We start from the raw sequence: 17754 nt of genomic DNA on the forward strand, positions 1-17754 counted from the left end.
TCTCTCTCTCTCTCTCTCTCTCTCTCCCATACCATACACCAGATCGTCAATTTTACATCATAATGATTCGTACTTCCTTGACATCTTTTTTACCTCTGTCCCATCAAACGGCCTTCCTCTTCCACACTCCCATCATCTTCCCGTTACATTCCCTACCCGAGCTGTGCATATACCCCCTTTACTATTCACGAAACTCTTGAACAATCCTGTTCTTCTCCTCATGCCTCTAACCCTCCCTTATCCTTCCCTTCTCGCATTATTTTCTCCCTTTTCCTTACCGATTCTATCTTTCCCCTTCTTTTTCCTTTAACTTAAATGACTTTAGATTGATCTTACCTGTCACTGCACTGGCGTTACCTGCTTGATGTATGGGACCGGGACAGCCCTTAGGACGGAACTTCTCTGCAAGTGCTTCTTGGTACCTCTAACTAGGTACCTCTTACTGGCTCACTGCCCCATTGAGCCAACACCTTAAACCCGCCGTCTCGCTGAGCTTTTAAAAATTCAAATGGTGTCTTGGTTTGTCTCCTTGGTGGTCATCAAGGGTTCGAATCCTTGTCCCGTGCAGTGAGGCTTCACTGTGGCTCAGGGAGTCTGAAGTTGAAGTCCACTTTAATACCACTTTTTGTTTTCCTTGGTTTTTTTTTGCTTTGGGTTACATTGCGTCGTCAGAAATAATTGCAGTTAAATCAATAAATTAGATATCCAGCTGTATCACTGACGTGCTGGTATACACCCTTTCAATTCGTTACTGTATTCCCCCTTCTATCCTTTTCCCTTCGTTACTGTGTTTTCCCCTTCCATCCCTTTCGCTTTTCCTACCTAGTTCTTCCTCTCCAGTCAACTGTGAGATTAGCAAGAAAATAACCTGTTCATCACTAATATTAATAAAGTTAGAGAGGACATCAGTCACAGGCTGTCACTGTCGGACGTACCCATTCCAGAGCCAATTTATTATGTCAACCACATACCCGCAGGGAAGGAATTATGTCAACGTCGTACACGTGGATATTATGTCAACCACATACCCGCAGGGAAGGAATTATGTCAACGTCGTACACGTGGATATTATGTCAACCACATACCCGCAGGGAAGGAATTATGTCAACACCGTACACGTGGATATTATGTCAACACCGTACACGTGGATATTATGACAACACCGTACACGTGGATATTATGTCAACGCCGTACACGTGGATGTTATGACAACACCGTACACGTGGATATTATGACAACACCGTACACGTGGATATTATGTCAACACCGTACACGTGGATGTTATGACAACACCGTACACGTGGATATTATGACAACACCGTACACGTGGATATTATGACAACGCCGTACACGTGGATATTATGACAACACCGTACACGTGGATATTATGTCAACGCCGTACACGTGGATGTTATGACAACACCGTACACGTGGATATTATGACAACACCGTACACGTGGATATTATGACAACACCGTACACGTGGATATTATGACAACACCGTACACGTGGATATTATGACAACACCACACACGTGGATATCATGTCAACACCACACACGTGAGGAGAATATTTAAGTGTGACAAGGCAAACTATTTCATTAAAGACGAGCGACGTATTCGATCCAATTCTACACTCACAATAGTGACAGAATTCCATCCGTCATTGAGTAAAGAAATATATTCACCTGAGTTGATACATGCAATTCTCAACTACTTGCGATAGTTCACGTTTGAACCCAAATTTGTAGGTTGATCTAAGCAATTTGTGGGCATATTTTGTTACAAACTTTCTCTTTTGTTCAAGCGAACGTGCAGACTATTCTTAGTAGTTAACAAGCACCAGATTGGAAGTGGTTTCGCTTAATAAGAAGCGCACGAATCTTGGTAACATATCAAAGTCGATGATCATTTGTTCGTAAAAGCGTCAATATTTTGATACTGGTAATTTCACTAAATCACTGTTGACCAGACCACACACTAGAAGTTGAAGGGACGACGACGTTTCGGTCCGTCCTGGACCATAGAAGGAAGGAAACGTCGTCGTCCCTTCAACTTCTAGTGTGTGGTCTGGTCAACATACTTCAGCCACGTTATTATGACTCATCCCCTGCACTAAATCACTGTGTTTGGAATTTTATTGTCATTTAAATATTTATATAAATAAAAAGTTTGTGTTTTTGGGTGTTTGTGTGTGTCCTGGTCTAACAGTAAGTGGATAATATAGTTTAAGGACTGAGCTTAGGCTCCTGGTCCTCGCCTTTCAAGGTTTCAGTCGTGTGATACTTGAAGTATTTCCTTTAATTTCCGTGGCGTATCTGCGTGGTTAACTTTCTTGCATTTCCTCTAGTTTCACTGTAGTAATGGATGACCATAAACATTGTCTATATCTTTCATAAATTATTCGGAGTATTTTATATATCTTGATTATGTTCCCTATATTTCTCTATCCATTGTCATTAAGCATAGCCTCTACAGTCTTCCCCGGTATCTCAATTTCCACTAATTCTAGTTTATAAGAGTATTTGTGCTGTAAATATCTATACTTTCTCAATCTTTGCTTTGAGTTTTATGTTGTTGGTACCACAGTTAGGTACCAGGTGAGTACCACACACACTCGTACTGTGTACTCTACCACTGGTTGAACATATTCTTCATAAAGAAGTGTGTATGTGAGTGTGTACTCGTCTATTTGTACTCATCTATTTGTGCTTGCGGGGGGTTGAGCTTTTGCTCTTTCGTCCCGCCTCTCAATCGTCAATCTATTGGTGTACAGATTCCTGAGGTTCTCGAGCTATAGATATGAAGGTTCTTCATATCTATATTTGAAACTGTGTATGGAGTCAGCCTCCATCAAATCACTGCCTAATTAATGCATTCGATATGTTAACTACTCTGACGCTGAAAAATTTCTTTATAACGTCCCTGTGGTTCATTTGGGTACTCAGTTTCCAGTTCGCGTACCACCAGCGTTAAACAGTTTATCTTTATCTACTCTGTCAATTCCTGTGAGAATTGTGTAGGTAATTTGTGTGTTTACTAGTTGTGTTTTTGCTGGGGTTGAGCTTTGCTCTTTCGGCCCGCCTCTCAACTGTCAATCAACTGTTTACTAACTACTTTTTTTTTTTTTTTCCCCACACCACACACACACACCCCAGAAAGCAGCCCGTGATAGCTGACTAACTCCCAGGTACCTATTTACTGCTAAGTAACAGGAGCACTTAGGGTGAAAGAAACTTTGCCCATTTGTTTCTGCCTCGTGCGGGAATCGAACCCGCGCCACAGAATTACGAGTCCTGCGCGGGTGTGTGTGTGTGTGTGTGTGTGTGTGTGTGTGTGCGTGTGTGTGTGTGTGTGTGTGTGTGTGTGTGTGTGTGTGTGTGTGTGTGTGTGTGTGTGTGTGTGTACTCACCTAATTGTACTCACCTAATTGTGCTTGCGGGGGTTGAGCTCTGGCTCTTTGGTCCCGCCTCTCAACCGTCAATCAACTGGTGTACAGATTCCTGAGCCTATTGGGCTCTATCATATCTACATTTGAAACTGTGAATGGAGTCAGCCTCCACCACATCACTTCCTAATGCATTCCATTTGCTAACTACTCTGACACTGAAAAAGTTCTTTCTAACGTCTCTGTGGCTCATTTGGGTACTCAGCTTCCACCTGTGTCCCCTTGTTCGCGTCCCACCAGTGTTGAAAAGTTCATCCTTGTTTACCCGGTCGATTCCCCTGAGGATTTTGTAGGTTGTGATCATGTCCCCCCTTACTCTTCTGTCTTCCAGTGTCGTGAGGTGCATTTCCCGCAGCCTTTCCTCATAACTCATGCCTCTTAGTTCTGGGACTAGTCTAGTAGCATACCTTTGGACTTTTTCCAGCTTCGTCTTGTGCTTGACAAGGTACGGGCTCCATGCTGGGGCCGCATACTCCAGGATTGGTCTTACATATGTGGTGTACAAGATTCTGAATGATTCCTTACACAGGTTCCTGAACGCCGTTCTGATGTTAGCCAGCCTCGCATATGCCGCAGACGTTATTCTCTTTATGTGGGCTTCAGGAGACAGGTTTGGTGTGATATCAACTCCTAGATCTTTCTCTCTGTCTGTTTCATTAAGTACTTCATCTCCTATTCTGTATCCTGTGCCTGGCCTCCTGTTTCCACTGCCTAGTTTCATTACTTTGCATTTACTCGGGTTGAACTTCAACAGCCATTTGTTGGACCATTCACTCAGTCTATCCAGGTCATCTTGTAGCCTCCTACTATCATCCTCTGTTTCAATCCTCCTCATAATTTTTGCATCGTCGGCAAACATTGAGAGGAACGAATCTATACCCTATACCTATGTGTGTGTGTGTGTGTGTGTGTGTGTGTGTGTGTGTGTGTGTGTGTGTGTGTGTGTGTGTGTGTGTGTGTGTGTGTGTGTGTGTGTGTGTGCGTGTCCGTCCACCAGCCCGCCTGTCTGTGCGTATATAATATTTGAACATTTCTGCGTTTGAGAGCAAGAAGGGTAATTTTTTTCCCCTCTCGTGTCACTGGAAGCTCTTGAGCGGCTCTTCCCGTGTAATACTGTTGGGGTGTCACCGGCGTCGCCCGGAGTTGAAGACTTGTCAAGTTAGGCTCGAGAACGCTCCAACATGTTATGTTTTCTACGCGTTTTTTTCCTCGTTCTCTTTGGAAATTCTACATTTGAAAATTTCTCACACGCTCTCTCTCTCTCTCTCTCTCTCTCTCTCACTCTCTCTCACTCTCTCTCACTCTCTCACTTGCATCTATCCCATAATTCAAGTTCCTTCTGAAGTTGATTGCTTCTCTCTCATTTTCAACGTATATTCCAGTAACATCATTATAGTTAGAAAATGGAGAAACGACGAAGTTCCAAAACGACGACGTTTCGGTCCGTCCTCTGGACCATTATCAAGTCGTGTTCAGTACGTCATAACGGATCAGGATGGACCGAAACGACGTCGTCGTGTATTCATGGTCTGACATGTCTTCATCCACGTTATTGCGACTCATCATCTGCATCCTTGCAAGCAAGTTATTCTCCTCACTTCCCATCTCATATTCCTCACACATTTCTCTCACTATCCTCAACTCTCACCTCCTGACGTCATATTCCTCATTATCCCCAAATACATCTAGTACTGATTCTCGTTGAACGTATAATAAAGCGAAATGCATAAATACAAGCTACGTCATGAAATCACGAACTGTCTTTGTTTCAGTTCAAGAACAGAACGCGTTTCTTGTAAAGCATGAAAAAAGAGAACGCTGTGTTGGAATTCAATTGCTTTAATGCTGTATAGAAAATGTGTTTTTGTGAAACGGGGAAACAATTTTAAATCATCACCAAAAAAAAAAAAGAGCAAAAAAGTCAACACTAAAAATAATTCAAGAGGAAAACGGCGAATTGGTTATTTGTTTCTGAATGGATTCCACGGGCAAGCAAACGTGAAAAATAATGCTTTACATGCATGTATTCATACATACATATTCATGAATATAATACACCTACATAAATTCATGCACATGTACATATGGCAACGCAAACTCACACAAACGTAGACAAACGAGAACACAAACACACACACACACACACACACACACACACACACACACACACACACACACACACACACACACACACACACACACACACACACACACACACATACATACACACACACATACATACACACACACACACACACACACACACACACACACACACACACACACACACACACACACACACACACACACACACACACACACACACACACACACACGCCAGTATACGCACATACAGGCCAGCACACGCACACACAAGCCAGCATACGCACACACAGGCCAGCACACGCACACACACACACAGGGGCCTCGTAGCCTGGTGGATAGGGGCCTCGTAGCCTGGTGGATAGCGCGCAGGACTCGTAATTCTGTGGCGCGGGTTCGATTCCCGCGCGAGGCAGAAACAAATGGGCAAAGTTTCTTTCACCCTAAGTGCCCCTGTTACCTAGCAGTAAATAGGTACCTGGGAGTTAGCCAGCTGTCACGGGCTGCTTCCTGGGGTGTGTGTGTGTGGTGTGGAAAAAAAAAGTAGTTAGTAAACAGTTGATTGACAGTTGAGAGGCGGGCCGAAAGAGCAAAGCTCAACCCCCGCAAAAACACAACACAACTAGTAAACACACACACACACAGGCCAGCATACGCACACACACACACACACACACACACACACACACACACACACACACACACACACACACACACACAAGCCCGCACACGCACACACAGGCCTGCCATATCACACCACCTCCCACCACCAGTGCCGCTCAAAAGGAATGATGTCAATAGCAAACGTTACGTCAAAGGGGGTTGTTTGTTGAAAGAGGAGCCACGGCTGTGAATAGGCCATGTAACGAGGCTTTTAACAGTGGTGGGGGGGGGGAGGAATGGGGGGGCGGGGGTTGTTGACACGTGGGAATGTCTAGCTAGTTGACTCTGTCTCTTTCCTTCTCACCACCGATATATATATATATATATATATATATATATATATATATATATATATATATATATATATATATATATATATATATATATATATATATATATATATATATATATATATATATATATCATGCTTTATTTTCTTCAGCAATATATGCTGCAGAAAATCCTGAACCTCCCGTTGGATGACTTTCAAAGGGGCAAGAAACCTTCCCTGTAAGACTCGGCGGCCTCGATGTCCGCACAGTCAACGAGATTGCTTTATTAGCCTTTCTTTTCTTCTCCCATGCATCGTTCGACCTTGTGATTCATATCCTATCAGAACCCCTGAGTAATTCAGCAGGGATACATGATCCTGCTTTCATTGAATGTTCAAATCAGTGTGCTGCTCTTGCAGCCCCAACATCCAACATAGATGCAACAAAAACACACAAACAGTCCGACTGGGACCACCCACTAGTGGAAAGAATAGCTGATACAATGCTCAGGGCTGAAACATCAGACAAGGAGAAACCGTGCCTCAGAGCAGAGCGTGTCCCCCATGCAAGGGACTTCCTTCTCGCAGTACCCATGTCGGAAACAGGCATGCATCTAGATCCAGAAGAATCTCTTCGTGTAGTAGTGGCCCTCCGCCTTGGTGCCCCAATTCACACTGCATACATGTGTATTTACAACAGAGTGGAAGCAGACTAATTTGGACAGCGTGCACTGCACTGCAGAAGCTCCAAGAGCTTTAATGCAAGACACAACTAGGTGAATGACATCATCAAGAGGATCCTTGCCTTAGCTCAGTGCCCAGCGGAGAGAGAACTCCGAATCCTAGTGGACCAAAACCCAGATGACCCCGCACTTTGCCCTGATGGCATCACTATATGCCCCTGGAAAAGGGGTAAGCAGCTGGTGTGGGAGTACACATGTGTATCCACCCTGGCTGACACCTACATACACTTCGGTTCTGATCAAGAAGGTGGGACACGGCAAGGGAGAATACTAATATATAATTTCAATCAATCCCCGACCGTCCAAGTGGTTGGCCACCATTCCTTCCCCTCGTCCCATCCCAAAGCCTTATCCTGACCCCTTCCAAGTGCTATATAGTCGTAATGACTTGGAACTTTTCCCCTTATAATTCCCTTCCTCCCAGTGGAGTGGGCGAGTGCTCTATCTTGGGACATCTGTTGATAGTTCAAGGAACAGATTACCTGGTAATATGGCAGAGGAGGGATCGATAGAGTGTTTCAAGCGTAGGTTAGACAAATATATATATAAGTTAGCTTTGGGAATGAAAATGACACAGCCTTTCATGACTCAATAAGCCTTTTGTTTCCAGTATTGTTTATAATTCTACGTTCTTTCTAGGAGATAATAAAACAAGATGAGAGAGGAATGAAAGAGACAGGAGAGAAAGAGGAGAAAGCAGCAAGAAAGAGAAGACAGCAGCAAGAAATAGGAGAAAGCGGCAAGAAAGAGGAGAAAGAAATATGAAATACATTGCAAAACTTATCAATGTTATTTAAGTAAGCTGTGCGAAGGGTTCAAAATATCGAATGCCCTGTAATGTGTCGTCAGAATATTGACCATAAATGTATTAAAACTGATGGTCAGAAAACGACGAAAATCCTTCTCTAATGAGGTTTATTCTGAGTGGAAAATCCGCTTAAAAAGAGGGAGGCATAGGAATATACATAATGGTTTTCAACTAAAATAAGGAATAAACTTTTCATTAATTGCTGGTACTCTGTATGTACTCACCTAGTTGTACCCACCTAGTTATGCTTGCGGGGGTTGAGCTCTGGCTCTTTGGTCCCGCCTCTCAACTGTCAATCAACTGATGTACAGAATCCTGAGCCTACTGGGCTCTATCATATCTACATTTGAAACTATGTATGGAGTCAGCCTCCACCACATCACTGCCTAATACATTTCTGTGTGTGTGTGTGTGTGTGTGTGTGTGTGTGTGTGTGTGTGTGTGTGTGTGTGTGTGTGTGTGTGTGTGTGTGTGTCTGTCTGTCTGGTGAGGAGGGGGGTAGCAGCCGTGTCAGCACGGTAAAGGCCACCTCAAGTGCCCGTCAAGACACATCTTAAGCACCTGGAAGTGTGTGTGTATTGAGAGGTGACCAACGGTTGGGTACAGAGGTAGAACCAGTGTTGATAACGTCATCAAAGAAACTGCAGACATTAGTGCATAATGTCTTATATATTATACTAAGGAAACAGAAAGGAAGCAAATAGTAATCCGGGTTCCATTTAATGTGATATTGAAGATGTCATTGTGGTACGATTTCCTTCAACCCCGAACTGACTATGCGGGGCACGTACCCTGCGGGAATCAGGGTGCAAAATTGTGTGAGAATAGCCTCAAGCCTCTGGCTTCCAACACAGAACAGGCATTCTTATTTATATAAATATTCATTGTTATTGTTATCTCCTGCATAGCAGTAGCTCCTGTCTGTTCCTTTACCGCCTACATATCAGCAGGCTTCAACATCAACAACAACAACAATACGTGGCAAAACGTATTGTCAAGACACGCTTCCTCCCCCCTCTCCCCCACCCCTTCACCCTACAGTACACGAGACACCTGCACCTGCTGTCTCGCTGGTTGACCAGACGCCACCAGCTAACTACCTCTCTCGGTCGTTTAACTACTTGTTTCTTGTTTTCAAATCCAGTATTCGCGCCAAATATGACGTCACAGCTCATACAAGAAGCCCTGCCAGTGTCCAGAGCGTCCGCGGTAGACATCTCCCGTCACGCAGGGTGTAGTCGCACCTCCACAGATCTCCAGTATCAGATCCTGATACTGGTAATGACTCAAAAGACCCACCACTTACGGGATATTCATGATCGTGCCACCTCTTGGGTGACTTAACCTTTATCAATCAATCAATCCAGAGCGTCGGATTATTCTTCTCATGCTCATTGCTGCCGCATCTACTCTCGCCTCCGGGTGGTGGTAGACGCACATAGCAATTTTGTATAAAGTATTTCCTTCACTTTTGTTAGTAACGAAAATTTCACATGCAAATATTTCTCTTTTGATTGTGTTTAAGCCAAGTGGTTAAGGGGTTTGTTTTCAATAATTGTTACTAGTCAGTTTGTGTAAAATTAAAGTTATTGTTGTTATATTAAATGTTTAAAGTTTTTATTTTCTTGTTTTTACCCGCAGTTCTCACATGGTAAAGATATCAAGCCGTTTTTTACTTTGTTTAATCTTTTTATTATTATTATTAATGTGAGATTAGCACAACACCTGCGATAATAGTTACTGCTCTATTCCAGATTCTCGTCACAACATACATACATACATACATACATACATACATACATACATACATACATACATACATACATACATACATACATACATACATACATACACTCACACACACACACACACACACACACACACACACACACACACACACACACACACACACACACACACACACACACACACACACACACACACACACACACAAAATACTCTTCCGCTCTCACCTTGCCTCTAAATCTCCCAAACCCTCCGGACCTGAGCTCACCTTGTCGTGGATCTCATAGTCGAGCGCTGCCGCCAGGGTGATGAGCCCTGAGCGCTGGTCTATGGTGAAGAGCCCGTCCTTGTTGCCTCCGGTGATGCTGTACCTCACCTCCGCGCCTGTGGGAGAGGAGCAGAAGGTACGTCAAGCTGTGTGGATATATGAAGAAAGGTGTGCTGGAATGTGTTTTTGAAGGGAGGTGTGCCTAGGGGTGTGATGCCAGGCTAGGGGGTACTCACCTAGTTGTGTTTACGGGGGTTGAGCTCTGGCTCTTTGGTCCCGCCTCTCTACTGTCAATCAATTGGTGTACAGATTCCTGAGCCTATTGAGGTCTATCATATCTATATATCAAACTGTGTATGGAGTCTGCCTTCACCACAACACTACTTAATGCATTATATTTGTTAACTACCCTGACACTGAAAAAATTCTTTCTAACGTCTCTGTGGCTCATCTGGGTACTAAGTTTCCACCTGTGTCTCCTTGTTCGTGTTCCACCCGGGTTAAAGAGTTTATCTTTGTCCACCTTGTCAATTCCCCTGAGAATTTTGTAGGTGGTTATCATGTCTCCCCTTACTCTTGTGTTTTCCAGGGTTGCGAGGTTCAGCTCCCTTAGCCTTTCCTCGTAACTCATTCCTCTCAGTTCCGGGACCAGTCTGGTGGCATACCTCTGAATCTTCTCTAACTTCGTCTTGTGTTTAACTAGGTATGGACTCCAGGCTGGAGCTGCATACTCCAGGATTGGTCTTACATAAGTGGTATACAGGGGTATACATGTATATTTGGGGTGCGGCAGGAGAGTTGATGGAGTGTGCTGTGCAGTGTCATGGGATGGGAAGGAGTGTGCAAGATGAAAGAGGAGCAGCAGCACAAGTAACCAAACACCGAAATACGTGTGAGCTCATTGGTGTATTTTATATATATATATATATATATATATATATATATATATATATATATATATATATATATATATATATATATATATATATATATATATATCTGAATCACAGCCTTTTTGGAAAATTTAGGTAAACAAATTATTGTTGATAGAGCCATTACTAATAATAGATTAATACATCTCCATAAATGGTATGACCAATGGAAAATAAAGCAGTGTTTTTAAAACCAAATGAATCAAATCAAAAGTTTTATTGGTAACTGATGTACATTTAAATATTGGCATTATCAGAATCAGAAACTCTATTCGTAGCAACAAAAATAGAGCATTACAATACTGGCTGGAGTAAACAGAATATTTATAAATCTAATCCAAGCTTTCATTAAACTTAATTAATAAGTTCGTAAGACAACAAACACGAAAATTCCAGGTAATATTTGTAATCAATTACACATAATGTATTTTGCGCGTGTGAATATAAATAGTAAGAATATTGCAGAATTCCTCTTGGCCTGCATGTGGCAACTCCTATTCTTAACCAAACTCATTCATATATTTGTTTAACCTACGCTTGACACACTCAGGTAAAACCTCAGGTCAATTACGTTACTCGGCAATCTGCTCCATAACTCAACAACCAGGTTTCCCAACCAATATTTACCCAGGTCTTTCCCAAATTCTAAATCAGTAGAGACTTGTGCAGTTATCCACAATTTCAGGGAAGCTGTGCAGTCTCGTACGGTCGGGAGGATCTTCCTAGCGGCAGCACTTTATCGAAATAGTCCAGTGCTGCGTCTAATTGCATCGCAATGTACAGGGCTGACTGTTGCACTCGCTAACTCACGCACGCGCTCGTTCACGAGCACTCATTCCCTCTCCTCCCCCCCTCACTTGCTAATTCACTCATTCTACACACACACACACACACACACACACACACACACACACACACACACACACACACACACACACACACACACACACACACACACACACACACGTACACACACACACACGCACACTCACACACACACACACACACGCACACACACACACACACACACACACACACACACACACACACACACACACACACACACACACACACACACACACACACACACACACGTACACACACACACACGCACACTCACACACACACACACACACGCACACACACACACACACACACACACACACACACACACACACACACACACACACACACACACACACACACACACACAGAATGCATATGGAAATGATGTGGTGGAGGCAGATTCCATATTAAGTTTTAAACATTTTCACACACACACACATACACACTATTTATAATTTACGTAAATGATATGTTTACAGGAGAGGAATCCTACATGTCAATGTTAGCGGATGACGCAAAATTAATGAGAAGAGTTGTGACAGATGAGGATTGTAGGATCCTTCAAAAGAACCTGGACAGGCTGCAGAGATGGTCAGAGAAATGGCTACTGGAGTTCGACACGCGTAAATGTAAAGTTATGGAAATGGGATCAGGTGATAGAAGACCAAAGGGACAGTACACAATGAAGGTGAACTGCCTACCTGTGACGATTCGAGAAAGAGACCTGGGCGTGGACGTAACAATTAATCTAACTTCTGAGGCACATATAAATAGGATAACGACAGCAGCGTACTCTACAATGGCAAAAGTTAGAACATCATTCAGGAACCTAAGTAAGGAGGCTTTTATGACGCTTTACACTGCCTACGTGAGGCCAGTCTTAGAGTATCCTCCCTCATCATGGAGTCTCCATCTGAAGAAACACATAAGGAAACTGGCAAAGGTTCAGGAATTTGCGACGAGGCTCGTCCCAGAGTTACGAGGAATGGGATATGAGGAGCGCCCGAAAGAACTGAACCTTACGACACTAGAAAAAAGAAGGGAGAGGGGGGATATGATATAATCGTATAAATACTCAATGAAATTGACAAAGTGGAAATAGATGAAATGTTCACACGTAATAGTCACAGAACGAGGGGACATGGGTGGAAGCTAGAAACTCAGATGAGTCACAGAGATGTTAGGAAGTGTTCTTTTAGCGTGAGAGTAGTTGAAAAATGGAATGCACTTAAGGAGCAGGTTGTGGAAGCAAACTCTATTTATAATTTTAAAACTAAATATGATAGGGAAATGAAACAGGAGTCATTGCTGTAAACAACCGATAGCTAGAAAGGCCATCCAAGAGTCAATGCTCGATCCTGCGAGCACAAATAGGTGAGTACACACACACACACACACACACACACACACACACACACACACACACACACACAAGGAAGATGTCGGTAAATGACCAAGTGACAAGACTGAGGAAAACAGAAGGGGCATATACAGAAAGCGACAAGGAAATCTGCGAGGTACTGAATGCAAAATTCCATGGAGTGTTCACAACCGAGCTTGAGCAGCTCCCATTGTTAGAAGAGATTACCCAAGATGAAAGACTATCAGATATAGAGGTGACAGCAGAGGATGTAATGAAACAGTTGACAACACTGGATGCAAATAAAGCTGTTGGACCAGACAAAGTATCACCGTGGATACTTAAAGAGGCAGCGCAGGCTCTCAGCGTGCCTCTGGCAATGATCTTTAATGAGTCACTTATGTCGGGAGAATTGCCCAGTTGCTGGAAGGAGGCAAATGTCGTACCGATTTTCAAAAAGGGTGATAGGGAGGAGGCACTTAACTACAGACCCGTATCACTGACAAGCATCCCCTGCAAAATACTTGAAAGAATAATTAGGCTAAGACTTGTTGAGCACCTGGAGAGCATTGGGTTTGTAAACAAGCACCAACATGGGTTCTGGACAGGGAAATCATGCCTAACAAACCTTTCAGAATTCTATGATAAAGTAACAAGGATAAGGCAGGACAGAGAAGGCTGGGCAGACTGCATATTTCTTGACTGCCAAAAGGCCTTTGATACGGTACCGCACATGAGACTGCTATACAAACTTGAGAGGCAGGCAGGAGTAAGCGGAAAGGCCCTAGTATGGGTGAGGAACTACCTAACAGGAAGGAGCCAGAGGGTAATGGTAAGGGGCGAAAAGTCGGACTGGCGAACAGTAACAAGTGGAGTACCTCAAGGATCGGTGCTGGGACCAATCCTCTTTCTAATTTACGTAAATGATATGTTTACAGGAGTGGAATCATACATGTCAATGTTTGCAGATGACGCAAAATTAATGAGAAGAGTTGTGACAGACGAGGATTGTAGGATCCTCCAAGAGGACTTAAACAGGCTGCAGAGATGGTCAGGGAAATGGCTACTGGAGTTTAACACCAGTAAATGTAAAGTTATGGAAATGGGATCAGGTGACAGGAGACCAAAGGGACAGTACACAATGAAGGGGAACAGCCTACCTGTAACGATTCGAGAAAGAGACCTGGGAGTGGATGTGACACCTAATCTAACTCCTGAGGCACATATAAATAGGATAACGACAGCAGCGTACTCTACACTGGCGAAAATTAGAACTTCATTCAGAAACCTAAATGAGGAAGCTTTTAGGGCGCTTTACACTGCCTACGTGAGACCCGTCTTAGAGTATGCCGCGCCATCATGGAGCCCCCACCTGAAGAAACACATAAAGAAACTGGAGAAGGTTCAGAGGTTTGCGACGAGGCTTGTCCCAGAGCTACGAGGGATGGGATATGAAGAGCGGCTGAAGGAACTGAACCTTACGACACTAGAGAAAAGAAGGGAGAGAGGAGATATGATAGGGACATATAAAATACTCAGGGGAATTGACAAAGTGGAAATAGATGAAATGTTCACACGTAATAATAACAGAACGAGGGGACATGGATGGAAACTGGAAACTCAGATGAGTCACAGAGATGTTAGGAAGTTTTCTTTTAGCGTGAGAGTAGTAGAAAAATGGAATGCACTTGGAGAACAGGTTGTGGAAGCAAATACTATTCATTCTTTTAAAACTAGGTATGATAGGGAAATGGGACAGGAGTCATTGCTGTAAACAACCGATAGCTAGAAAGGCGGGATCCAAGAGTCAATGCTCGATCCTGCAAGCACATATAGGTGAGTACATATAGATGAGTACACACACACACACACACACACACACACACACACACACAGAAAGAGAGAGTATGTTCACTATACTACAAAATGGATATAAATAACCTTGACAATACACAGAGAATCATGCTTGTGATAATTCTCTCATAGAGAACTTCCCTTACGAAGCTACACCAAGACATTATATTTACCTTCCCTAGAGCGAAGCCGAATATGAACGAAGTGCGCAAATTAATGAAAAAGTTTAGAAATAGAGAATTCAAAATAGCAATCCGGATTAGAACGCGCAACAATGAATTCAAAGAAGTCAAGATCTGGAAAATAAATATGTATACACACCGGTTCGAAAACAGAGGTTTGCAGATCTGTTGAACAACTCGCCAAATAACATTTTGGAAGCGAACTCATAGGAATATTTCAGGCACTGGTTGGATAAATGTATGAACTGAAGTGGAATGAAGAGGATGAATTACAATCGGACTCGAGTAAGTAAGTCAGAGGGACGCAGGGAAGCTGTTATTCAGTGTTTACTAGTTGTGTTTTTGCGGGGGTTGAGCTTTGCTCTTTGGGCCCGCCTCTCAACTGTTAATCAACTGTTTACTAACTACTTTTTTTTTTTTTTCCCACACCACACACACACACACCCCAGGAAGCAGCCCGTGACAGCTGACTAACTCCCAGGTACCTATTTACTGCTAGGTAACAGGGGCACTTAGGGTGAAAGAAACTTTGCCCATTTGTTTCTGCCTCGTGCGGGAATCGAACCCGCGCCACAGAATTACGAATCCTGCGCGCTATCCACCAGGCTACGAGGCCTACGAGGCCCTCAGTGTATAAGAGATTATCCCGTGAAATGAACTAAATAGAGCAAGTGGTGGAGGCCAACTTCATCAGCAGCTTGGAAAGCAGGTCGGGAAAAACAAAAGGTTGGCAGCATTACTAATATAGCAAAGACGCGAGAATCATTAACTAGACCTCTCTTTCTCTCTCTCTCTCTCTCTCTCTCTCTCTCTCTCTCTCTCTCTCTCTCTCTCTCTCTCTCTCTCTCTCTCTCTCTCTCTCTCTCTCTCTCTCTCTTGCTACAGACGCGAATCACCAAAACAAACACACACACACACACACACACACACACACACACACACACACACACACACACACACACACACACACACACACACACACACACACATACACACACACACACACACACACACACACACACACACACACACACACACACACACACACACACACACCTGATGATACTCCTCAGGTCAATATAATGTGAGTTAGTGTTTTTGTCTCACGAGACAAGAACAATGCCTCACACTCTGGCAACTTTACATTTAATATTGTGCGCTGCACATTCCAGCACGCGCCGTCAACTTTAATGAAGGACGTGACATTCCCCCCCTCAAGAAGAATGCTAATCTAAGCAGTTTCAACTATGGCCACCCAATTGTTGGTCACAGTTTTTGCCGCTTGGTTTGCGACAACACAGAGCCATAAACAGACACTACAGGTGTAGGAGCATAGAAATGCAGGTGCAGCGGCATAAAATATTGGTGATGGATCAGAGATAGCAGGCGGTATATATATATATATATATATATATATATATATATATATATATATATATATATATATATATATATATATATATATATATATATATATATATATATATATATATATATATATATATATATATATATATATATATATATATATATATATATATATATATAGACATATACTAGCAGGGTACCAGCTTTAGTAACAAAACGGATGCAACACCTCGATTTTTATCATCCTGGGCTGGAGCTTGGAACGAAGTTTTGGGACGAGAAAACTTGAAAACTTCAGTGTCGTAAATATTTTCTTTACATTTCGACATTGTAAAGCAACCCCCCCACATTCTCCCTCCCCCTACCCCTTCCACCCATCCTCTTTCCCTAACCCCTTCTCTTTCTCCTTGACACACTCATGTGGGTTTGACACAATTACGGCACTGATTGTAATATTTTACGGCACGGTTTTAACATTTTGTGACTCCATTTTGCTTAGGAGACGCGTAGCTACATTTAGACAAAAATAACTTGAAGTCATATGTCTTCGGAACGGTTCGAGAGAAATTGTGATCTTTGAAGTGTGTCGGTAACTAGCTTATGTTGATCGCAGCCCGCAGCTTTTATAGCATGCGAGCCCAGACTTTTGTAGAACACACACCCCAGCCTCTTAGACAGCCCAACCTGACTCTTGTACAGCCCACCCAGCTTTTGTACACAAGCATTTGTTCTGTGGCCCTAAATTGTAATTAGTTGACTTTAGTGTGTTTTTTCCTCGAGACAAATGTCAAAAGGATAACAAATGAGACGCTACTGAGCTCTGTGTTGTTGTGTTCGAGTACACAGTGAGGTTAAAAGAAGGAAGGTTCCGACCATAAAACACGTTTGAGAAGGAGAATGGGGAGCTACAGGTGTCATCTGCTTCTGAACCTCCGTGGGAGAAAGAACCAGAAGTAAGGACAAAATTTGACGTAATGAAATATGCAAATGCCAGTAAGCAGTTCATCTCATTCAAACGAGGAAAGCAGAGTAAGCCCTTTGCTCATTAGGCAATGCAGTGAAGGTAAGGAAAAGTCCCCCAAAAAATGCAGGGGGGTAAATTATAGAGAACTTGCAACAAAGGACAATAGAGAGGCATTAAAGAGACAGAAATGAGGATACCA

At 43.0% G+C, this 17754-nt stretch overlaps 1 protein-coding gene across 1 annotated transcript in view; it reads right to left on the reverse strand.

Moving 5' to 3' along the window:
• Positions 1-17754, reverse strand: part of LOC123748094 (uncharacterized) — a 208107-nt gene that overhangs the window by 171014 nt on the left and 19339 nt on the right. Inside the window, exon 3 of the mRNA XM_069303372.1 lies at positions 10050-10165. Coding sequence (XP_069159473.1) covers positions 10050-10165 — 116 coding nt within the window. The remainder of the gene's footprint in view (positions 1-10049; positions 10166-17754) is intronic.

The sequence above is a fragment of the Procambarus clarkii genome, chromosome 5, assembly GCF_040958095.1.
Source record: "Procambarus clarkii isolate CNS0578487 chromosome 5, FALCON_Pclarkii_2.0, whole genome shotgun sequence".
In the NCBI taxonomy this organism is placed as follows: Eukaryota; Metazoa; Arthropoda; class Malacostraca; order Decapoda; family Cambaridae; genus Procambarus; species Procambarus clarkii.